The 23,535-nt window shown below is 62.7% G+C and overlaps 2 protein-coding genes across 3 annotated transcripts; one reads left to right on the plus strand and one right to left on the minus strand.

Annotated features, from left to right (window-relative positions):
- Positions 1-216: 216 nt before the first annotated feature.
- Positions 217-7,074, plus strand: RHOG (ras homolog family member G). Its single transcript, XM_034074410.1, has 2 exons — positions 217-272; positions 6,359-7,074. Exon 2 carries the CDS (start codon positions 6,387-6,389, stop codon positions 6,960-6,962), a length of 576 nt encoding a protein of 191 aa, XP_033930301.1. The 5' UTR covers positions 217-272; positions 6,359-6,386; the 3' UTR covers positions 6,963-7,074.
- Positions 7,075-11,149: 4,075 nt separating this feature from the next.
- Positions 11,150-23,062, minus strand: PGAP2 (post-GPI attachment to proteins 2). 2 transcript variants are annotated; one of them, XM_034074408.1, is made up of 5 exons: positions 22,843-23,062; positions 20,757-21,009; positions 18,413-18,507; positions 11,521-11,629; positions 11,150-11,418 (listed from the first exon to the last, which is right to left on the minus strand). In XM_034074408.1, the coding sequence occupies exons 1-5, from the start codon at positions 23,005-23,007 to the stop codon at positions 11,288-11,290; spliced, it is 753 nt and encodes a 250-aa protein (XP_033930299.1). In that variant the 5' UTR covers positions 23,008-23,062; the 3' UTR covers positions 11,150-11,287. The 2 variants fall into 2 exon arrangements, with proteins under 2 accessions (XP_033930299.1, XP_033930298.1); XM_034074407.1 differs by having other exon boundaries at positions 18,401-18,507.
- Positions 23,063-23,535: the final 473 nt, after the last annotated feature.

Raw genomic sequence — 23,535 nt, forward strand, 5'->3', positions numbered from 1 at the left:
CTCCGTGGGGCTGCAGGGCCCTGCTTGGGGGTCCCGGGGCGGGGACAGCGGCGGCACCGGGAGCCCCCCCCCCCCCCCCTCTGCTGCCGTGCGGAGAGCGGCGATGCCCGCGGGGAGGCCCCGGCCCCGGCGGAGGAAGGAAGCGGCGACGGGCGGGGGCCGGGGGGGAAGTTTCTCCGCGGGACCGCCCGGGGCGGCCGCTGACTTCCTCCAGCTCCTCCTCCTCCTGCTGCTGCTGCGGCCCCGCGACCGACACCGAGACATGCCCCGGGGTGAGTGCGGCACCGGTACCGGGACGGGATCGGGACCGGGGGGGGGGGGGGAGGAGCCGCCCGTCGGGGCCAGGGAGGGGGCATCGGGACCAGAGCCCGGGCGGCTCCGGTAGCGGGGTCAGAACCGGTCCGGGCTGAGCCTGTCCCCGGGGCTGCTGCACCCTCCGCTCTGCAGCCGCAGCCCCTGCGCTGAGCCCGCACACGGGGCCTCGGGAGCTGCCCCCCCCCGTGCAGCGTTCACTGCCCGCACTGCACGGGCTGCCCCCTCCCGTCCCGCGCACTGCAGGAGCGGAAGAGCGGGCACTGCGCGCTGGCCCCGCCGCTGCACGGGCGGCGCTGCACGCCAGGGGGCGCTGCACTGCACACACTGCATGCACTGCACTGTGCCTCAGCACTGCACCCCCTGCACTGCACCCACTGCTCCCACTGCGCTGTGCCCCCTGCACTGCACCCCATGCACTGCACCCACTGCACTGCACCGCACCCGCTGCACTGCACCTCCTGCACTGCACCGAACCCCAGCACTGCACCCCCTGCACTGCACCCCCTGCACTGCACTGAGCCCCAGCACTGCACCCCCTGCACTGCACCCACTGCTCGCACTGTGCTGTGACCCAGCACTGCACCCTCTGCACTGCACCCCCTGCACTGCACCCCCTGCACTGCTCCGTGCAGCACCTGCACTGCTCCCCCTGCACTGCCGGCACCTGCTGCACTGCACCCCCTACACTGCACTCCCTACACCCCCTGCACTGCTCCTCCCACACTGCACCCATTACACTGCTCCCTGCAGCACCTGCACTGCTCCCCATGCACTCTACCCCCCTGAACTGCACCCATTGCCCCCCCTGCACTGCCCACTGCACCCATTACCCACCCGGCACCCAGCACTTCAGGCTGCACCCACTGAGAGGTACAACCCTGCGCACTGCACACACTGCATGTACCTCACCCCCCACTCATGGCCTCACGCTGCACACAGCTTACAACACACCAGTTACAACACATGGGGCACGTCACACAGTGCTCATTGCGACACTGCACGCACTGCACCATGCACGTCACACACGCTGTCACATGCTGTCACATATGTGCTGTGGCACGTGTTCAGCGGTCACCACACTGCCATGCTCACCCCTGCAGTGCTCACAGCACCGTGTCCATCACACTGCAGTGCACTGGGGGTGTCTCTGTCCCATGTGGCTGTGGTGGGTGCTGGTTGTGGGGTCACCTCTCAGTGTGTCCCGCTGCTGAGCAGGGGCACCCTTGGGTCCCCAGCGCCTGGGGGGGGTGACCCATGGTGGGTGCATGGGCCGGGTCCCACTGGGCTCGCTCCTCTCTGCTCAGTGGAGCTGCAGCACCAGGGGTGGCACATGGGGATGTCACCCAGGAGGGGCTGGTGCTGGGATCACAGGGGCAGGAGATGGGAGCATCCAGTGGGGTGCTGAGCCCAGCACATCTCGAGGTGCTGGCCATGGGGGTAGGTCTGGTGTGTGCCCTGAGTGGGGCTTTGGCTTGGCCATAGCGTTGAGAGGTGGCAAACTGGACCCGTGCTGGTGTGCTCTACCCTGAGTTCTGTCTGTGCCTCTGCTGGTGGTGTGAGCAGTGATGGGCTCACTTGCTGTGGAGTGAGGCCTGGCCCCATCCCTCCATCTGTCCATCCATCTATCTTCCATCCATCCGTCTATCCGTCCATCCATCCATCTTCCACCCATCCATTCATCCGTCTTCCATCCACCCACCCACCCAACCATCCCTCTGCCGTTCATCCATCATCCATCCATATTCCATCCATCCATTGTCCCTCTGTCCATCTCTCCATCCACACATCCACCCACCCCTCCATCCACCCCATTCCCTGGGCTGGGGGCTCTGGCTCAGGGGGCTGCTCTGGAGCCAGTTCCAGCCCTGGTGCTGTGCTGTGCTGTGCACCATGGCCTTGCCGGGGGGCAGAGCAGGGCCTGCAGTGGAGTCCCTGCCCTGGAGGAGGGAAAGCAGATGAGGAAATTGCTCCGGATGGGGCTGAGCTGGGACATGAGGAAAAGCAGCCCCTGGAGGCCGTGAATGCTCCATCCCTGGTATGTTCAAGGCCGGGTTGGACGGAGCCTTGGGTGCCATGGTTTAGTGTGAGGTGTCCCTGCCCATGGCAGGGGTTGGAACGGGATGATCTGAAGGTCCTTTCCAACCCACACCAGTCTGTGGTTCCATGACTCAGTGGGAAGGTTACAGCTGCCAGGCCTGGGGCTGAGCCGGGGGCACCGGGGCTGAGATGGGGGTTGTGGGGCTGAGCCAGGGGTACCAGTGTTACGAGTGCAGCTTGGAGCAGGACCCGCAGAGCAGGGTCCCCATCAGCACCATGAGCACACCGTGTGTCTGTCTATGGGGCACACCATGTGTCTGTCCATGGGCACACCGTGTGTCTGTCTATGAGGGACACTGCCTGTCCTGGTCAGGTCTGTGTGTCCATGAGGGTCACACTGGCCATCCTTTGGAGGTCCATCCCATAGAGATGGACCCACTGCCTGGCCTGAGCACAGGCAGCAACGTGCAGCACCACACAGGGTGCAGGGTGTGGGGTGCCAGGATGCAGTGTGGGCTGTGCTGTGTGATGTGGGGACCCTTGTGTACAGAGCACGGCACACAGAGTGGGATGCACGGAGCTGGGCACAGGCTCCCAGCCCACGGTCCCGGTTTGCTTTGCTGGGGTCGGGTCTGGGGTCCCTGGGGCCGGGCAGGAGCTCAGGGAGCGGCTGCTCCGTCCCCCCCCCCCCCCCCCCCCCCGGAAACCCCCGTTGGTTTGCCCCGGCTGCGGCTCGGGTGCGTCTGGTTCCCCTTTTGTGCTGCCGTTTTCCAGTCCCACGGCCGGTGACGGGGGGGGGGGGGGGGGGGGGGGGTCAGGGTGCGTCACCCACCCCCCCCCTGCACCCAAACCCCACCCCAGCACCAGTGCTCCCAGTGGGGTCCCATGCTCTGGATCTGCCTCCTCCAGTCCCCTCACAAGGGGTCAGGGTGTGGGGCTGGGGGGGGGGGAGGTCCCGGCCCCTCTGACCCCCCCGGGGCTGTGCCCCACACCGGATGTGCCCCCATGCACCCGGGGCACAGAAGGGGTTAAAGGAGCTGCCAGCCATGGAGAACAGAGCTGGCCTTGTGCGGGATGGGATGGGATGGGATGAATGGGATGGGATGGGATGGGATGGGATGGATGGGATGGGATGGGATGGGATGGGATGGGATGGATGGGATGGGATGGATGGGATGGGATGGGGTGGATGGGATGGGATGGGATGGGATGGGATGGATGGGATGGGATGGGATGGGATGGATGGGATGTGCTCCCCCGGTGCCCACAGTGCCCCCGGCCAGCACTGCCCATCCGGTGTCCCTGGGCTGCAGTGCCCAGCGGTGCCCCAGTGCTGGGATGTGGGCACCGGGGGTGGTGCCACCGTCCTGGCTGAGGGGTCCTGGTCCCCAATGGGCTCAGCTCCCACCTCCCTTCCTGTGGTTCGGGCTGGGAGGGACCTTAAAGCTGCCACAGGCAGGGACCCCTTCCACTGGAGCAGCTGCTCCAAGCCCCTGTGTCCAACCTGGCCTTGAGCACTGCCAGGGATGGGGCAGCCACAGCTTCTCTGGGCACCCTCATAGTAAAGAACTTCCTGTTTCAGTCTGAACCCATCACCCCTTGTCCTATCACTGCAGTCCCTGATGAAGAGCCCCTCTCCAGCATCCTTGGAGCCCCTTCAGACACTGGAAGCTGCTCTGAGGTCTCCACGCAGCTTCTCTTCTCCAGGCTCAACAGCCCCAATGTTCTCAGCCTGGCTCCATACAGGAGCTGCTCCAGCCCCTGAGCATCCTTGTGGTCATGGACGTCCCCTGCCCACTGCTTCCTCCTCACCTCCTGCCCACAGCATCCATGCTCTCATGGGCGCAAGCATTTCCATGTGCCCCATACTCTTCCTCACCCACATACTCAGTGCAGGCCTTTCCCGGGATGAGGGTGTTCACTGGTCCCAGCTCATCCCGGGGTACCCACAGATGGGGTTTGAGCTCAGTGTGTTCCATGGTGGGACTGTGGTGGGGCCATGGTGGGTGCTCAGGGGTCACCCAAAGGATGGGGAGCTGTGGGGGGGTCACTGCTTCATCCCCATCCCCACATCCCCCTGGAACCAGCTCCTGCCCCTCTCTTATGCTGCCAACATTGGCCTGAGGCTCTGGGAGCTCTTCCCACCCATGTCCTTTCCCCAGGCATGTACAGACAGGGACAGGCTCTGGATACATCACCCCAGCCATGGGGTGTCCCCGGGACCCCCTGACCTGAGTCTGGGGCTGCAGTGGGACCCCCTGGCTCCCACCTCAGCCCTGATCCCACTTGCTCTGCTTCTGCTCCCACTCTCCTGCTCCCCCAGTCCTGATCCTGCTCCCCTGATCCTGCTCCCATCACTCTGATCCAGTTCCTTCTCCCAGTGACCCCCCCTCATTATGACACTCTGCTTCTTCTGCCTTTGATCCTGCCCCCACTACCATGATCCTGGTCCTTTCCCCATCGCTCTGCTCCTGCTCCTGTTTCTGCTGCCCCTGATCCAGTTCCTTCTCCCGCTGTCCTGTTCCCTTTGCTCCTTCTCTCACTGCCTGCGCTGCTGTGATGGGGACCCCAGACCCCCTGTGATGGGAACGCTGCTGTGATGGGAGCGCTGATGCCATGGGGACCCCGGACTCCTGCGATGGGAGCGCTGCTGTGATGGAGACCTCGGCTCCCGCAGCCTCGGGAGCCGCCGCCTGTCCCGGGCGCGGTCCCGGCCCCGCCGCAGGAAGCGGTGTCAGGACGGGAAGAGGAAGGGAAGAGGAAGAAGCCGCTTCCCCATCGGGGCCGGCTCCTTCCCCCCCCCCCCCCCCGTCCGGGGCTCGGGTGACCCCGGCTCCGGCAGCGTCCCCGGCACCGCCGCTCCCGTCCCGCAGCAGCCGCTGCCCCCCCCGGGCAGGCTCCGGGTGAGCAGGGCCCGATCCCGGTAGGGACGGGGCTGCCGGACCGGGGGGGGCACCATCGGAGCCCGGCCCCGTGCAGGGACACGCACCTCGGCTCAGCTCCAGCCCCCGGCAGGAAGGGAGCAGGATGCGGCCCCGATGGCAGCTGCAGAGGGAACCTGAGGAAGGGAACAGGGAAACGCTCCGGGATGAACACAGCTGCGGGAGCGGATGTCCCTCAGCTCCAGCCCGGACACAGCACCCGGGGCCAGACCTGCTGCGGCTGCTGCCCTGTGCCCTCCATCCTGTGCCTTCCATGTGCTGGAGCCCAGAACCCCCCATGTGCTGGGGGCACCCCCAGAGTGTGAGCAGCAGCTCAGGGAGGGGATCCTGCCCCTCTGCTGTGCTCTGGGGAGCCCTGAGAGCAGCTCCAGTGCCTAAAGGGGCTGCAGGAAAGCTGGAGAGGGGCTTGGGACAAGGGCCTGGAGGGCCAGGCCAAGGGGAATGGCTTGAACCTGCCCAAGAGAGGGGAGACTGAGCTGAGCTCTGAGGCAGAAGCTGTTCCCTGGGAGGGTGCTGAGGCGCTGGCACAGGGTGCCCAGAGAAGCTGTGGCTGCCCCATCCCTGGCAGTGCTCAAGGCCAGGTTGGACACAGGGGCTTGGAGCAGCTGCTCCAGTGGAAGGGGTCCCTGCCCTGGCAGGGGTTGGAGCTGGAGGAGCTTTAAGGTCCCTGCATCCCAACCCATTCCTGGGTTCTATGTCACACGATGATGCACATGGTACAGGGCTCTACAGCATCCTGGCCAGCAGCCATGGTGACAAACAAGTTTGGCCTGGGCTGGGGATGCAGTTCCTCATTGAGGGGTATCCAGGCTCTGCACATGGGGGGGCTGTGGGATGGAGGGACCTGTCCCTCTGCACCCTGGATGGATGGATGGATGGATGGATGGATAGATGGATGGATGGATGGGTGGATGGATGGATGGATGGGTGGATGGGTGGATGGATGGATGGATGGATGGATGGAGGGATGGAGGGATGGATGGGTGGGTGGGTGTCCAGGCATTGGGGCTCAGGTGCCTCAGCCCTGGTGTGTTCCCTGCCCTGATCCCTTCCTCTCCCCGCAGGCTGCTGAGGGCAGACGGAGCCTCCGGGATGCAGAGCATCAAGTGCGTGGTTGTGGGCGATGGGGCAGTGGGCAAGACCTGCCTGCTCATCTGCTACACCACCAACGCCTTCCCCAAGGAGTACATCCCCACCGTGTTCGACAACTACAGCGCGCAGAACACGGTGGACGGCAGGACTATTAACTTGAACCTGTGGGACACGGCCGGCCAGGAGGAGTACGACCGCCTGCGGACGCTTTCCTACCCCCAGACCAACGTCTTCATCATCTGCTTCTCCATCGCCAGCCCGCCCTCCTACGAGAACGTGAAGCACAAGTGGTACCCGGAGGTGTGCCACCACTGCCCCAGCGTGCCCATCCTCCTCGTGGGCACCAAGAAGGATCTGAGGAACCACCCCGAGACCATGAAGCGGCTCAAGGAGCAGAACCAGGCGCCCATCACCACCCAGCAGGGCATCAGCCTCTGCAAGCAGATCCGCGCCGTCAAGTACCTCGAGTGCTCGGCGCTCAACCAGGAGGGCATCAAGGATGTGTTCACCGAGGCCGTCAGGGCCGTGCTCAACCCTGCCCCGGCCAAGCCCAAGAAACCCTGTGTCCTCTTGTGACTGAGCCCCTGCCTGCCCCGGTGCCCCCCGAGCTGTGCTGACCCCCCCAGGCAGGGGCACTGGGGCCACCAGCCTGAGCCCACCAGCTTCAATAATACAGACCTTGTTTGCACTAACTGGCTCCTGCCCGGGGGCATTGGGGACCCCAAACACCCCCAGCACCCCCAACCCGGCTCTCAGCGTCTGCTTTTGGGTGGCATCCCTCTGGTCCCGGCATGGAGAAGGGGATGCTCAGGGTGGCTGAACCCCAACTCCTGCCCTGAGCACCCAATGGGGACCTGCAGCCCATCCTGAGCACCCCATGGGGACCTGCACCCCATCCCGAGCACCCCATGGGGACCTGCAGCCCATCCTGAGCACCCCATGGGGACCTGCACCCCATCCCGAGCACCCCATGGGGACCTGCACCCCATCCTGAACACCCCATGGGGACCTGCAGCCCATCCCGAGCACCCCATGGGGACCTGCACCCCATCCTGAACACCCCATGGGGACCTGCACCCCATCCTGAGCACCCCATGGGGACCTGCAGCCCATCCCGAGCACCCCATGGGGCCCTGCAGCCCATGGGGACCTGCACCCCATCCTGAACACCCCATGGGGACCTGCACCCCATGGGAACCTGCACCCCATGGGGACCTGCAGCCCGTCCTGAGCACCCCATGGGGACCTGCACCCCATCCTGAACACCCCATGGGGACCTGCAGCCCATCCCGAGCACCCCATGGGCACCGCTGCCCCATTCCCTGCTCCGGAGGTGCCAGCCCCGGGTTTGGCCATTGTGGCTGCGCTGTGGTCTCCCAGGTGGGTGTTTGGGGTGAGCCCATCCCAGTGCTGCATCCCTATGGAATCCCGGTGCTGCCGGGGGAGGATGTTCCCGCATGGCCATGGGGGCTCCAGGACTGCCTCTAACCAGTGCTCCCCGAGCTGCTGCTTGAATAAAGCCCTGCCCAGGCTCCCGTGTCCTGTGCTGCCCCATGCGCCTTCCCTGCACCTCCTCCATTGCCGTGGGGGTAACAGGCTCTGGAGCTGCTGCCTCCTGCAGTCACAGAGCTATGGAACCAGCTGGGAAACAGCTTCAGGAGCATCCAGTGCAACCATTCCCACCCCTGCCCCATGGCACTGGTGTGACCCCTTGCAGGGCCGGTGCCTGCAGCCCTGCCCTGGGCAGCCTGTTCCAATGCCTGAGCACCCTGTGGGGCAGGAATTGTTCCTCAGCTCCATCTAAACCTGCCCTGGTGCAGCTTGAGGCCGGTTCCTCTTGTCCCATCCCTTGTTCCTTGGGAGCAGAGCCCAGCCCCTCCTGGCTCCATCCTCCTGCAAGCACTTGGAGGAGCCATCAGGTCCCCCCTGAGCCTTCCCTTCACTGTCCTGCCCCACTCCGGAGCTGCAGGCAGCGGTTGGAGCTCAGTGTCCTGGTGCCCATGGCACTGGTGTGTGATGGGCTCCGGTGCTGTGGCAGCAGCTCTATGGCAGCAGCTCCATGGCTCAGCCAGGCTCATGTCCCCTCCAGCCCCATGGCACTGGCAGTGTCCGGCTGCAGCCGGGTCCTGGCACGGTCCCCATGGCCTCACACGGGCTCCTTGTCCGGCCCTGGGGCCTTCCTGCAGCAGGGGCCGAGCCTGGTGCCGGCACAAGAGGGGTCTTTGTTCCCTGTGGGGCTGCGTGGGTGCTGGGGCCAGGGGGCAAGAGGCTCCAGCCACGTCCCATCCCTGTCCCACCCCCACGTCCCATCCCTATATCCCACCCCCATGTCCCGTCCCCGTCCGGATCCCACAGCCATGTCTTTCTGCAGCCTCATGGGGCCCAGTGCAGAGCATGGCCCCCCCCGGACCCCTGGCACCCATGACCTGGTGTGGCTCCAGCTCATCCCTGGTGTGGCTCCAGCTCATCCCTGGTGTGGCTCCGGCTCATCCCTGGTGGGTGCTGGTTCCAGCTGCACTGAATGGGGCTCATTCCATGGGATCCCGGTCCCAGTGCAGCACCAGGATCTGACCCTCATCCATCTGAGCTGGGCTATGAGGGTCCCCCCTGCGCGGCCCTGGCTGTCGGTGGGGTCACCAGCCCCGGTGGGGTCACCACCCCCAGTGGGGTCACCAGCACCGGTGGGGTCACCAGTCCTGGTGGGGTCACCAGTCCCGGTGGGGTCACCACCCCCAGTGGGGTCACCAGCACCGGTGGGGTCACCATCCCCGGTGGGGTCAGCAGCCCCGGTGGGGTCACCATCCCCGGAGGGGTCGGCAGCCCCGGTGGGGTCAGCAGTCCCAGTGGGGTCAGCAGTCCCAGTGGGGTCACCAGCCCCGGTGGTGTCACCAGCCCCGGTGGTGTCACCAGCCCCGGTGGGGTTGCCAGCCCTGACGGCACCAGCTCCCATAGGAAGAGCTGTGAGCCCCACAGCTGGGGTGAGCCCGGAGAGCCCCAGCATGGACGTGCCCGTCCCTGGGCAGCAGCAGGGCTCAGGAGCCCCCGGGGGTACCGGTGCTGGGGGTGCTGCAGGGCCCGGCAGCGGGATCAGCCCTGCCCCGGCTCCCCAGCACCGGGATCAGCCCAGGGATCAGCCCTGCCTGGCTCCGCAGCTCCGGGATGAGCTCATGGCTGCTCCCTCCCAGGTGCATGGAGCTCAGGGCCCCAGCATGGCCTGGGTCTGCATCCTTCATCCTGCACCTGGGATCTGCATCCTTCATCCTGCACCCCAGCACCAGGGTCTGTATCCTTCATCCTGCACCCCAGCACCCGAGATCAGCATCCTTCATCCTGCACCCCAGCACCCAGGACCTGCATCCTGCACCCCAGCACCCGGGTCTGCATCCTGCACCCAGCCCCATCCCTCAAGGTCCACATCCTGCCCCCAGCCCGGGTCCTGGTTGGGCTGTGGCACCACACGGGGTCCAGCAGAGCTCTCAAACTCCTCAGTGCTTTATTCCAGTGTCAGCCCCAGCGTGGGCAGCACCTGCAGGCACACACCAAAGGTGCATGGACCTGACCCACACTGTGGGACACACACAGCAGGACACACACCAGAGCAGCCCCACAGCAGCCATGGGCACCAAGCACAGCACCACAGGGCACAGCACCACAGGGCACTGCAGCCATGGGCACCAAGCTCCAGGATGAGCCCTGGTCCATCCCAAGGCACTGCTGCAGTGACTCATGAAGGAGCTCCAGGGACCTTCAGGATGGAGCATGGGGGTGAGCTCCCCAGGTCCCACACAGCTCCTGCTGGGGGCAGGCACAGCACTGGCTCCCGGTGCCTCCTGGTGCAGGATGGGGCCGATTCCCCCCGCACCACAGCCCCTGTGAGCTGGAGCAGCAGCTCCGGTGCTGCCGCTCCAGCTTCCAGCAGTGCAGCTGCAGGAGCAGCAGGGGGGCACCGGCAGCACCCACCCAGTGACCCCATCCCTGTGCCAGCCCCACAGCACCCAGAGCTCACCAGCACCTTCCTCCCGGGCAGCAGCAGCAAACCCCAGCACATCCCATCTCCAGCCCTACAGCACAGGAGAAGCAGTGGGGAGCTCCCAGAGCCCCTCCAGCACCAGCCCATGCTGCTGGGCTTGCACTGGAGCCCAGCACCCTGCTCACTGGAGCATAGGCAGGGCAGGGTGGAGGCTCTTGGGGTCTCCTGTGCCCCACACTGGTGCCCTGCTCTGCTCCTGTGCAGTCTGTGCATGGGCCTGCACCCTCCTCCCAGCAGCACCAGCATGGGGATGGAGAGCAGTGCCCAGCCACGACTCCTGTGCTCATCCAGCCTTGGGAAGAAGCTGGGCCCAGCCCTGCACAGGAGCTTCCCAACAGGTCAAGGTTGTGGCCTGCCCAATGGGGCAGCTGGCAATGCAGGGCACCAAGTCCTTCTCCTGAGCCTGCCTTAAGCTTCCAGGTCCGAGAAGTCACCAGCTCCTTTTGAGGACCTTGGCCAAGGCAGGAGGAGGAACCATGAGAGCACAGAGCCAAGGCTGGAGGAGGAACCATGAGAGCACAGAGCCAAGGCTGGAGGAGGAACCATGAGAGCACAGAGCCAAGGCAGGGCCAGGCTGAGCCCCCATGGCCCTGGGAGCAGAATCCTGCTCTGCTCAGGGCCCTCTCCAAAGCAGGGAGCAGGTTCCCACCTCCGTCCTGCCCATCCCAGTGACCAGCAGGGAGCCAGGACAGGAGCATCACCTCGGGGGTCCCCAGCAGGAGCCCCCAGCTCTGCTCCAAGAGCTGCAGGAGCAGCCAGGGACCATGTGCAGTCACTTGTGGGGCCCAGGATGCAGGGACAGTCCTTGTGGCAGCTCCCCAGCAAACACCTGGGGCCAGCAGGAGAGGGAAGGGGCTCTGCCCCCTGCCTGCTAGAAGTGCTTGTCCTCCAGCAGCGAGCTCACCACCAGCTCCTTGTTGCCGAAGTCCCAGAAGGCAGTCATGTGGAAGGCCATGTTGGAGAGCACTACCAGGTACTCCAGGAAGGCGAAGACGGTGTACACTGGGGAGGAAAGGGAGCACGTGAGGGAGGGCAGGCTGTGGGCTCCTGGGTGCTGCTGCTCCCCTGCCTGCAGCCCCGGCAGCGCCCAGCTCCTGGCCTCACCTCCGGGGCCGCAGTACCAGTTGTGATGGAAGTAGACACACACAGCGAATGCAAAGGTGATGAAGGTGAAGAAGAAGAGGAGCTGCTTCCACTTGTAGGACTTGCGCTCCTGGAAGGGGACACAGAGAAGGGTCAGGTGCCTGCCTGCTCCCAGCCTGCCCAGCATGCAAACACACACTGAGGCCACAAGAGCCTCAGCGGATACTGAGGAGCCTCCAGAAAAGCTCTGTCCTGGCCCCACCAGGGCATGGGAAGGTACCAGGAGCTCCACAGCACAGAATCATGGAACCCCAGCCTGGTTTGGGTTGAAGGGACCTCAAAGCTCCTCCAGCTCCAACCCCTGCCAGGGCAGGGTCCCCTTCCACTGGAGCAGCTGCTCCAAGCCCCTTCCAAGCCATTCCCCTTGGCCTGTCCCTCCAGGCCCTTGTCCCAAGCCCCTCTCCAGGTCTCCTGCAGCCCCTTTAGGCACTGGAGCTGCTCTCAGGGCTCCCCAGAGCACAGCAGAGGGGCAGGATCCCCTCCCTGAGCTGCTGCTCACACTCTGGGGGTGCCCCCAGCACACGGGGGGGTTCTGGGCTCCAGTGCTCACTGCAGCCGGGTCATGGGGAGCTGCTCCTCACCCAGCACCCCAAGTCCTGCTCCTCAGGCTCCATCCCATCTCCCCCAGCCTGGGTTTGTGCTGGGATTGCCCTGACCAGGGCAGGACCTTGCCCTTGGCCTGGTTGAGCTCCATGAGGTTCTCATGGTCCCAGCTCCCTGTGGATGCTGCCCTGGGTCCGGGTGCCCTGGGTGCTGCAGGTGGCTCCGGGGCTGTGGGAATGCACCAGCACCAGGGAGCAGGAAACCACATCAAGAGCTGCAGCTGGGGCGGGGGCTGCACTGACACTGCACGAGCCGCCCTGGCACCGGGGCCCCATCCTGCCCTGCACCACCTCCCACAGCACAGACAGGGGTGCAGGGCAGGGCTGCCCCACAGCCCCCATCACACAGCAGCACTGGGCTGGCTGCTGGGTCCCCAAACCCATCGCCCCATCCATACACTGTCCAGCACCCCCAAAGCTGGGGTTTGTGGGTGCAGTCCCCCCCACTTCCATCACCCATCATGGGGAATGAAACCCAAAGCCCGGGGTGAGCAGGGAGCCCCAAACACATCAGGACATGGAGGAGGATGCAGGGGAGACCCCAGTGTCACCATCCCAGTGCAGGGACACAAGCACTGGGGTGGGGGGGCTGGAAACAAGGGGTCAGGGCCATAGAGGGGCCGGGATCCCAGGGACAGCCCAGACACCAGCTCTGCTCCTGGGTGGGAGGGGGATTTCCCCCTCGCTGATGTTTCCACATGAGACAGCCCCATCTGTCTGCTGAGGAGGAGGTAATTCACCTCTCCCATCACACTTTCCATTGCCCCACAAAGCTCAAAGCAGCCTGAGACAGCAATAGGGTCACGCAAGAGGAAAACCCAGAGGGGAAGGGCAGCCCCAGTCACCTGCACCAGCTGGGACATGGGCTGGGCAGGGCCCTTCCTGCTCGGGCTGATGAACCCTGACAGCAGCTACTGGGACATCCCTTCCTAACCCCTGCAGCCCTGACCGAGCTCTGGGGCAGCAGCACAGGAGGGACCTGGAGCTGATGGAGCGAGGCCAGAGGAGGCCATGGAGCTGCTGCGAGGGCTGGAGCAGCTCTGCTCTGGAGCCAGGCTGAGAGAGCTGGGCTGGGGCAGCCTGAACAAGAGAAGGGGAGAGCTGAGAGCAGCTCCAGTGCCTAAAGGGGCTGCAGGAAAGCTGGAGAGGGGCTTGGGACAAGGGCCTGTAGGGCCAGGCCAAGGGGAATGGCTTGAACCTGCCCAAGAGAGGGGAGACTGAGCTGAGCTCTGAGGCAGAAGCTGTTCCCTGTGAGGGTGCTGAGGCGCTGGCACAGGGTGCCCAGAGAAGCTGTGGCTGCCCCATCCCTGGCAGTGCTCAAGGCCAGGTTGGACACAGGGGCTTGGAGCAGCTGCTCCAGTGGAAGGGGTCCCTGCCCCGAGCGCTGCTCCCACAGCACTGGAAGCTCTGACACTCACTGCCTCAGTGCTCTGACGGGTGCAGCAGACACGGGGCTGGGGTGCTGTGAGTTTCAGACAGGAAACGGGTCACAAGCAGCCCGAGTGTGGTGGCGGAAACAGCGGCACCCGGAGAGCGGCTCCAGCAGCAGCAAAGACAGCAGGAGGAGCACAGCCCTGTACCGGGGTATAGAGCTATAGAGCACTGCCCCACACCAGGTTATAGAGCTATAGAGCACTGCCCCGCACCGGGTTATAGAGCTATAGAGCACTGCCCCGCACCGGGTTATAGAGCTATAGAGCACTGCCCCACACCAGGTTATAGAGCTATAGAGCACTGCCCCGCACCGGGTTATAGAGCTATAGAGCACTGCCCCGCACCGGGTTATAGAGCTATAGAGCACTGCCCTGCACCGGGTTATAGAGCTATAGAGCACTGCCCTGCACCGGGTTATAGAGCTATAGAGCACTGCACTGCACCGGGTTATAGAGCTATAGAGCACTGCCCCGCACCAGGTTACAGAGCTATAGAGCACTGCCCCGCACCGGGTTATAGAGCTATAGAGCACTGCCCTGCACAGGCTCACAGAGCACCAGCCCAACAGGACCAGGCTGTACCGGTGCCTGCTCAGCACCAGCCCAACAGGACCCGGCTGCACCGGTGCCTGCTCAGCACCAGCACAACAGGACCCGGCTGTACCGGTGCCTGCTCAGCACCAGCCCAACAGGACCCGGCTGCACCGGTGCCTGCTCAGCACCAGCACAACAGGATCCAGCTGCACCGGTGCCTGCTCAGCACCAGCACAGCAGGATCTGGCTGCACCGGTGCCTGCTCAGCACCAGCACAGCAGGATCTGGCTGCACCGGTGCCTGCTCACAGGCTGTGCACCCGCAGGGACACCAGGGCTGGGCAGGGAACCAGGGCTGCAGAGCACAAGTGAACCTGCTCTGCTCCAATGCACCCTCGCTGGCCCCAGGAGGGCTCTGAGGCTCACATGGCACAGAGAGCACAGCCCCACAGCAGCCCTGGCAGGCACCAGCCCCATCTGCTGCCTCCAGCCACAGCTGCATCTGCCTCCACTTCCCCTTCTCCCCGAGCCCTCCCCTCTGCTCTGCCCCTTCCTTCCCCTCCTCCTCGCAGCCTTCCTCCCACCCCCTCCTGCACATCCTCATCTTCCCTCTCTCACCAGTTCCCAGCCTGCAGATGGAACCCGCCTGCACTTCCCCATCCCGGCCCAGTTCCTCAGCACCCTCTGCCCTCGCACAGAGGCACTTGCACCACCAGCCCCAGCACTGAGGCTTTGGCAAGACCCATTCCTGCCCCTCACCCTCCAGCAGCACTGCTGGGAACTGCCCTGAGGGGCTGGGACCAGAGCCCCATCCCCGCTCGGCTGCAGCAGCAGGAAGGATGGGGCAGTCTCCCTGCTCCTCGCATGGGGTTTGTCCTGGAGATGGGCCCAGGGTTGGTCCTGGAGAACCTGAACCCCTCTGGGGACCCTGAGCGGCTCCGGCTCCCGGTATCCTCTGCTGGAGAGGGAAGGCCTGGACACCACAGGAGCACATCCTGCTCCTCACCCATCCCCTGCTGCCAGGGCTGGGGCAGCGAAGCTGAACAGAAACATCCCAGAACCAACACAAACAGAGCCACAATCCGGCCCTGACCTGGCAGAACCTGTGCTCAACCAGCACCAGGAGCCCCAGCCCCACAGCTCAGCACCACCTGCCCCACTCCTCCCTGCTCCTGCTGAGCCGCCCGGCTCAGGGTGAGGAGGATGTGGTGGTGCTGATGGTGGCACTGGGCTTGTGACGGCCTCAGCACCCCTCCTGTGCCAGCCTGAGCTCAGTGCTGCCCCTCAGAGCCCTGGGAGTGAGTGAGCAGCCTGAGAAACCCCAACAGTGGGATAAGACCCTGGAGACCTTAGAACCTTGGAATGGTTTGGGATGAAGGGACCTTGAGGCTCCTCCAGCCCCAACCCCTGCCAGGGCAGGGACCCCTTCCACTGGAGCAGCTGCTCCAAGCCCCTGTGTCCAACCTGGCCTTGAGCACTGCCAGGGATGGGGCAGCCACAGCTTCTCTGGGCAGACTCCTCCTCCTCTCCCTCAGAGCCTGGTCCCGTGTGAGTGATTCACAGCAGGAGCTCAGCTCACACATCACGGGACAGCACTGGAGGGATGAGACACATCTGCAGGGCAGTGATAAGGACCAGCACCCACTTATCAGAGGATGCCACCTGTGGCTGGGGACCCACTGGTGTGTGAAGCCCTCGGTCTGCTTCATCCCCACACACCCAATCTGAGGGCCCGGCCACAGCCAGGGCACCCGCAGCTGTGCTTGGAGGAGCTCCCCCATCACCCTGCTGTGGTGCTCGGGGTGACAGCTCCATCTGCTGCCACAGCCCTGTGGGGAGCTGGGGCAGGGCTGGCCCCAAGCGGCTCTCACCTCTGCAGGGAGACATGGGACAGGCTCTGGGCAGCCCTGCCAGCACCTCCTGCCTGCTTCCCCCTGCCCCTGGGGAGCAGGAATGAGTCAGGCACAGTGGGTGATGTGGCAGAGAGCATCCTGCAGGCAGAAGTGCTGCAGATGGTGGCAGAGCTCCCCAGGTCTCACCACCACCAGCAGGACTCTGCTCCTGGCATAACCTGGCATGAACCTGGGAGGAACCCACCTGAATCCATCCCTACAAGGGATGTAGGCACAGGCCAAGGGGAATGGCTTGAACCTGCCCAAGAGAGGGGAGACTGAGCTGAGCTCTGAGGCAGAAGCTGTTCCCTGGGAGGGTGCTGAGGCGCTGGCACAGGGTGCCCAGAGAAGCTGTGGCTGCCCCATCCCTGGCAGTGCTCAAGGCCAGGTTGGACACAGGGGCTTGGAGAAGCTGCTCCAGTGGAAGGGGTCCCTGCCCTGGCAGGGGTTGGAGCTGGGGGAGCTTTAAGGTCCCTTCCAGCACAAACCAGTCCATGGTTCTGTGAATCAGCAGCAGAGAAAAGGCAGACACATGGAGGGAGGCTGCTCACCCTCTGCCCCAGCCCTCCAGCTCCAGTGCTGTGGTGGGTCAGGGCTGTTAGTCCCCTGCTCCACACACCAACACAGACCCATCACCATCAGGGCCCACAGGCTTCAAGCTCAACCTAAGGAACGGCCACCATGCCCAGCTCAGCACCAGCATGATTCTGGGTGACCCAAAGCAGGATTAGTGCTGCTGCTGCCACCAAAGCTCACAGGCTTGCTGCAGGGCTACAGCCAGCACTGGTGCAGTGCTACAGCCAGCACTGGTGCAGGGCTACAGCCAGCACCGGTGCAATGCCTGCTCAGGGAGCCACTGTTGGAGGTGCAGGCCTGGGAGCTGTGGCAGAGACAAATGGACATACAGAAACCACACCAGAGCACAAGCCAAGAGATGGGATACATAAAGGAAGCTGCAGGAAAGCTGCCAAGGTGGAGCTCCCATTATCACCAGAGACAAGAGATCACTTCCCAGCAAGAGGGGAACCCCAGGATCTCCAAAAACCCCTTTCCTAGGGAAGCTCCCAGGCAAGGAAGTGCTGGAAGCTGCTGTTCCAGGCCTGGCACAAGGCAGCGAGGGGATGGGCTCCGTGAATGGCCGGAAGGGGACAGTAAACACCACACTGAGACACTCACTCTGTGTCACTGCCTGAGCAGATCCCAGGCACAGCAGCCCCATCCTGTGTCCCTGCTCCTTAGCAGCTCCCAGCCCTCACCAGCTCACCGGGATGTGGGCACACAGCTCTGGAAGCTTCCCCTGGGGGTCTGTGCTTTGCAAAGCAATCAGCTTCCTGGGCAATGCAGTGCAGGGAGCATGAGGGACCGTTCCCTATGGGATGGGAGGGTCAGGCTGGGATGAGCTGCATGAGACATATCCGTGATGGGGAGAATAAGGGAGGGAGGCCCAGAGACAACAGCAAAGCTGAGGCAGACACATGTGGCTGCAGCTTCACACCCGTTCCTATCTGCACATCCTGCCCTGCAGCGGTGCTGGTGTGCAGGGCCCAGCACTCACTGGTGCTGCTAAGAAGCTCCTGACCATTAGGTCGCTGAGCCCACCAACCCCATTGCAGGGAGCAGGGTCTGCAGTAACCTGTGCAGTGCAGAGATTCCTGCAGGAAGGGGTAACGCAACCAGTGCTTCCCACTGCTCCCAGTTTGCAGGAGCTGCAGGTTCCAGTTCCTCAGCGCAGAGAAGCTGATTTCAGCCCGGAAACAGGCATCCTCAGGGAAGGAGGGTCAGGAAATGCAGCCCATGGGGACACTGATGAAGAGGTTTTCAAGTGAAAACCAGAAAATAGGAAATCAAAAGATTCCTCCCACTTTGTCTTGGTGAAATCTGAGTTTTGGTGACCATGTTTCCCAGTTGCACATGGTGCTGGCAACACCTTTAGCATCCAGTCACACTTGTTCTGTCTTCCAGTGCCTAAAGGGGCTGCAGGAACCTGGAGAGGGGCTTGGGACAAGGGCCTGGAGGGCCAGGCCAAGGGGAATGGTTTGAACCTGCCCAAGAGAGGGGAGACTGAGCTGAGCTCTGAGGCAGAAGCTGTTCCCTGGGAGGGTGCTGAGGCGCTGGCACAGGGTGCCCAGAGAAGCTGTGGCTGCCCCATCCCTGGCAGTGCTCAAGGCCAGGTTGGACACAGGGGCTTGGAGCAGCTGCTCCAGTGGAAGGGGTCCCTGCCTGGGGCAGGGGCTGGGGCTGGATAATCTTGGGGTCCTTTCCAACCCAACCCATTCCATGATCCCATGACTGTTTCACACCCAAGCAGCAGTCAGACCCTCCACCACCAGCCAAAAGCCCTCCCAGCACCAGCACCCAGAGAAGAAGGAAAGTGTCTGTACCTCGGGACTTACTGTGTGCTTCTTCGTCATCCTCCAGAGGATGCAGGTGAGCAGCATGTGGCCCAGAGCTGAGGTGATGAACACGATGAAGGCGTTTTCATGGATTGCTGCACCAAGACAAGAGCTTTCCTGTTCAATCTGTGCCAGCAGCACAAGAGGAGCATGGGGCAGGGGTTGGGAGGGTGAGGGATCCTCTGCCTTCTGCAGCACATAGTCCTGCTGGCAGCTCCAGCACCCAGGAGATGCTGGGGCCCAGGACGTGGGTCTGTGCAGAAGACAGGCACAGCATAAGAGGGAAAAGGGGGATTTGGGACAAAGTAGCTTGTGAATCACACCCCTGGAATGCCGGGGCTGGAGCAGGATGTGGGTTGTTGTCAGACTCATCCCAAAGGTGCCAGGAGGGTGTTTTCATGCTCGGGCACCTGGTCTGCACTGCTTCATACTCTTGTATACCTCAGGCAGCTTCAAGAGCAGCTCAGCATCAGTGCTACTGCTCCAGGGATGGGGAAACTGAGGCAGAGAGGGGGGTTTGCAGAGCAAGTCCAAGACCCAGTGAGGGCCATCTTCTGGCCTCCTGCATTATCCACATGTCAATCAGGAGCTGTCACCAGCCTCCCCACCAGCTCTGGGGCTGCCTTATCCCTCACTGCACAGCCCAGACACAGGCTCAGGCTGGAGATACAGCAGGAGCTCCCAAAAGCCCCCACCAATCCATGCCCCTTCAGGGTGTTGTTTTCATGTGTGTGCTTCTATTTAAGGATTTCCTGCCTGTTCTCCAGGATCTGAACCTCAGGCGGAATTCCCAACCACCTGATTCCCTAACCCTAACCCTGATTCCAGAGGCAGGGAAACCCCAGGAGGAGCAACAGGAAAGGCAACTGTTAGAGGTGAAGATGTGAGCCATGCCCTGCAGAGATGATTAACCTGAGCCCAGTCTCATCCTGGCACATAAACCAAGGCCTGAAACTTATCCTCCAGACATGAGATTAGTGCTTCAATAAGGATCTGGGAAAAGAGGGTTAAGCTCAGCTCTCCATGTGGCTTTTGTTCAGCCTGGAGAAGGCTCCAGGGAGACCTTAGAGCAGCTCCAGGGCCTAAAGGGGCTCCAGGAAAGCTGGAGAGGGGCTTGGGACAAGGGCCTGGAGGGACAGGACAAGGGGAATGGATTGGAAGGGGCTTGGAGCAGCTGCTCCAGTGGAAGGGGTCCCTGCCCATGGCAGGGGTTGGAACTGGAGGAGCTTTAAGGTTCCTTCCAACCCAAACCACTCTGTGATACTCTCAGTACAGCATCAGGTGCGTTCCCACCTCCACTGCTGTGAGGCAACAAACCCTCTTCTGTCAATGTCCCCTCATCAGCTCCAAACCCTCTTCTTGGGGCTCTGGTTTCATGACTACACCCTGCAGTGTGGTCCCACAGCCAGACCCAGTTCCCATTAACATCATTGGGCTGTGCACAGGGACATCCAACACAGCACTCCCTGGTCCACAAGTCCCCAGACCAGCACCGTTTCTGCTGCACCAGCACCACCTTGCTGGCTCAGGGCTTTGAGCCCTCCCCAGTCAATCCCTGGTGCCTCCAGACCTCAGGATTACACAGCAGCTGGATACCAGCACTTAAAACTCACTTCAGATGAGACCAGGTGGGAGAAGAGCATTTCCCAGCCTGTGGTGACCATATTTCACACACAGAATTCACCTGGAAAATGCTCTTTTGTTTTCAGGTCAACACAGGAGGTTTTACCCAGTTTAGTGGGAGGGTATTTAAAGCCCAGAGCATGGGCTGGAAGCCAGCTCAGAGCAGTGGAGCAGGGCCAGTACTGACCTCACCTGTGGCAGGACACGTTGAGCACAGCCTTGGTACACAAGTGGGAACCAAGCACTTCCAGTCTGAGCTTAGGCTTGACACAAAAATTGGTGTGAACTTCGGGAAGAGCGCAGCTATCTGCACATTATGATGCAACTCTGCTCTAAAAATACTAATTTTAATACCATTTCTTTGCTTTTTAGCTGTTTTTCCTCCAAAGTGAACACTTCTGAAGTACTTGTGTGAATTATAGAATCATAGAATGGTTTGGGTTGGAAAGGACTTTAAGGTCATCTGGTTCCAACCCCTGCCATGGGCAGGGACACCTCACACTAAACCATGGCACCCAAGGCTCTGTCCAGCCTGGCCTTGAACACTGCCAGGGATGGAGCATTCACAACCTCCCTGGGCAACCCATTCCAGTGCCTCAGCACCCTCACAGTAAAGAACTCCTTCCCTATCTCCAAGCTGAACCTCCCCTGCTCCCATTAGGTGAAGCAGAGCTCTGCAAAGCCTCCGCAGCCCCGCACAGAGGCTGGAGGTGACACCTACCATAGTTCTCGGAGGAGGACACGTAGGTGAGGATGAGGAGGGCGAAGTTCTCGAGCAGGTTGAGCAGCAGGTTGCAGTGGCAGAGGCGCAGGTAGCGCGGGTGGGAGCAGTGGCAGCTCTGGTAGTGGTTCCAGTAGGCGATGGCCACCAGGAAGCGTGGGGCTGAGTGCAGGCCGATGCAGAGGCGCCAGACGTAGCGCTGTGGGGTCTCACCCCCGATGGCTGCGCTGATGGAGGGCAGGTAGTTGGGGACCTGCCGGAGACACAGAGCTCGTGGGGAGGGACACGGGCTTGTGTCCTGCTGCCATGGGGCCATGGGATCAACCAGGGTGGGAAAGAGCTTCAGGAGCATCCAGTGCAACCACTGCCCCATGGCCACCCCTGCCCCATGGCACTGAGGGCTGTGAACCCTTGCAGGGCCGGTGCCTGCAGCCCTGCCCTGGGCAGCCTGTTCCAATGCCTGAGCACCCTGTGGGGCAGGAATTGTTCCTCAGCTCCATCTAATCCTGCCCTGGGGCAGCTTTTCCCCCCAGGTTTATTCCCATTTCAAAGCCAGGGAATGCAATGTGGGCAGCCCTGGTTTATCCCCCACCCCTGCTGGGTGCTGGGGTGCTCTGCTCAGGGCCCTGCTTGTGTTTCTTGGCTTTGTATTTGATCTTTATGCCTTCCCTTTGCTCAGTCGTGGTCTCCACATGTTCTCTGACCCAAAGGCTTGGGGACAGAAACGACAGCAGCAGCCGAGAGGGGCCAGGGAGGAGCCCAGGCAGAACCATGCACCCCATGTCCTGCAGAAAGGTGTTCCCCACAGGAGCTGCTCTGCACCCATCCAGCACAAGCTGGTTCCTCAAGCAGAACCTGCCACCTCCCTGCCCTGTCCTGCACTTCCTCATACTGGCAGAGGGTGAGCATCGAATCCCTGCCTCCTCCAACAGCCACACCTCTGTACCCCCCTCCTGCTCCCTGGCCACCAACTCTTCCCATGCAGAGCTGGGATCCCTCATTCACCACCATGGACCAGGAGCTGCAGAGCACCCCTGAGCCTCCTCCTTGCCCTGCCCCATGCAGCTGAGTTGTGAGGGGGGCACAGAACCACACACTGGATGTGTGCACTCCTCATGGCTCCAAAGCTCCAGTCAGACAGCCCTGGTGTTTCCCTGCTCCATCACCCCACAGCAGCCTGTCTCACCACCCCTGCAGCCTGTCTCACCATCCCTGCAGCCTGTCTCACCACCCCTGCAGCCTGTCTCACCACCCCTGCAGCCTGTCTCACCATCCCTGCAGCCTGTCTCACCACCCCTGCAGCCTGTCTCACCACCCCTGCAGCCTGTCTCACCATCCCTGCAGCCTGTCTCACCATCCCTGCAGCCTGTCTCACCATCCCTGCAGCCTGTCTCACCATCCCTGCAGCTGTCTCACCATCCCTGCAGCCTGTCTCACCATCCCTGCTCAGGATCTCAGCATCAGGGGGCTTTCCACTCGATGATCTTCAGGTCCTTTCCAACCCAAACCACTCTATGATTCTATAATCACCATCAGCCTGTGTCACCCCACTATGTAGGAGGAACACAGACCCATAAAGCCCTGGGATCACCTCCTATAGTGTGACAAGGGCTCCTGCCCCTGTTTCAGCTTGTAACCAGCTGTTCATCCACCGCTGTGCTGAGGGGGAACCTGATCCTGTCTCTCCTGGAAGCCCAGGGGGTCCCTCTCAAGCTGCACCCCCAGGTACCTGCCTGTGACTCCTCTGATGAGCTCCAGCAGATCTGAGGGGCAGCAATCCCATCTCTGAAGGCCAGGCTAACACAGGACACTGGATGTGTCTGCAGCTTCATCACTTACTCCTCACCATCACCACCACTGCACTCAGCAGGCACCAGCCTCACCAGCTGCACCTCCCTACACCCTTTCATAAAGCCAAAACTTCACTTGCCAGACCCAAAGCACCACAAATACACCAAAACAAAGCAGCTTCTTCAGGATCCTGGAGCACCTCTGGTGGGAAAGCAGAGAGGAGAGAGGAGTGCTGCCAGCCCCGGCTGCCCCAGCACAGCGCGAGGACTCAGCACCATCCTGAGCAGTCACTTACCCCACAGTGAGTCGCTGTCGTCTCCCGGAAATGGAAGAGGAGAGACCAGATCACACAGAACAGGAACCCAAAGAGTGGGCAGAACACGGTTGCCACAGCCAGTGTGGTGAAGCGGAGCCGGAAGAGGATCCCATCACGGTCCAGGGGCAGCGGCACCTGCAGCATCCTGATGGGCCTGGAAACCAACCAGAGGGGTCATAGAACAGCCTGGGGTGGAGGGGACCTCAAAGCTCCTCCATTCCCAACCCCTGCCTGGGCAGGGACCCCTTCCACTGGAGCAGCTGCTCCAAGCCCCTGTGTCCAACCTGGCCTTGAGCACTGCCAGGGATGGGGCAGCCACAGCTTCTCTGGGCACCCTGTGCCAGCGCCTCAGCACCCTCCCAGGGAACAGCTTCTGCCTCAGAGCTCAGCTCAGTCTCCCCTCTCTTGGGCAGGTTCAAGCCATTCCCCTTGGCCTGGCCCTCCAGGCCCTTGTCCCAAGCCCCTCTCCAGCTTTCCTGCAGCCCCTTTAGGCACTGGAGCTGCTCTCAGCTCTCCCCTTCAGGAGCCTTCTCTTGCCCAGGCTGCCCCAGCCCAGCTCTAGGGCAGAGCTCAGTGGGGATTCTCTGTCCTGCAAGGCACAGCCCAGGGCAGTGCTGCACACAGTGTCTGGCAGAGGCTGCTCTCACACCCATGTTTAACAGCCACACAGCC

Source organism: Melopsittacus undulatus, chromosome 2 (genome assembly GCF_012275295.1).
Source record: "Melopsittacus undulatus isolate bMelUnd1 chromosome 2, bMelUnd1.mat.Z, whole genome shotgun sequence".
NCBI lineage: Eukaryota > Metazoa > Chordata > Aves > Psittaciformes > Psittaculidae > Melopsittacus > Melopsittacus undulatus.

What these genes read in the sequence shown, in the direction of transcription:
- PGAP2 (XM_034074407.1), bottom strand. Translation starts at nt 23,007, where the DNA reads ATGCTGCAGGTGCCGCTGCCCCTGGACCGTGATGGGATCCTCTTCCGG. An exon ending in CGACAGCGACTCACTGTGGG is followed by an intron (nt 21,010 to 22,842) that starts GTAAGTGACTGC and finishes TGTCTCCGGCAG; the next exon opens with GTCCCCAACTACCTGCCCTC. An exon ending in AGCACACAGTAAGTCCCGAG is followed by an intron (nt 11,630 to 18,400) that starts GTACAGACACTT and finishes GTCCCCTTCCAG; the next exon opens with GAGCGCAAGTCCTACAAGTG.
- RHOG (XM_034074410.1), top strand. Translation starts at nt 6,387, where the DNA reads ATGCAGAGCATCAAGTGCGTGGTTGTGGGCGATGGGGCAGTGGGCAAG.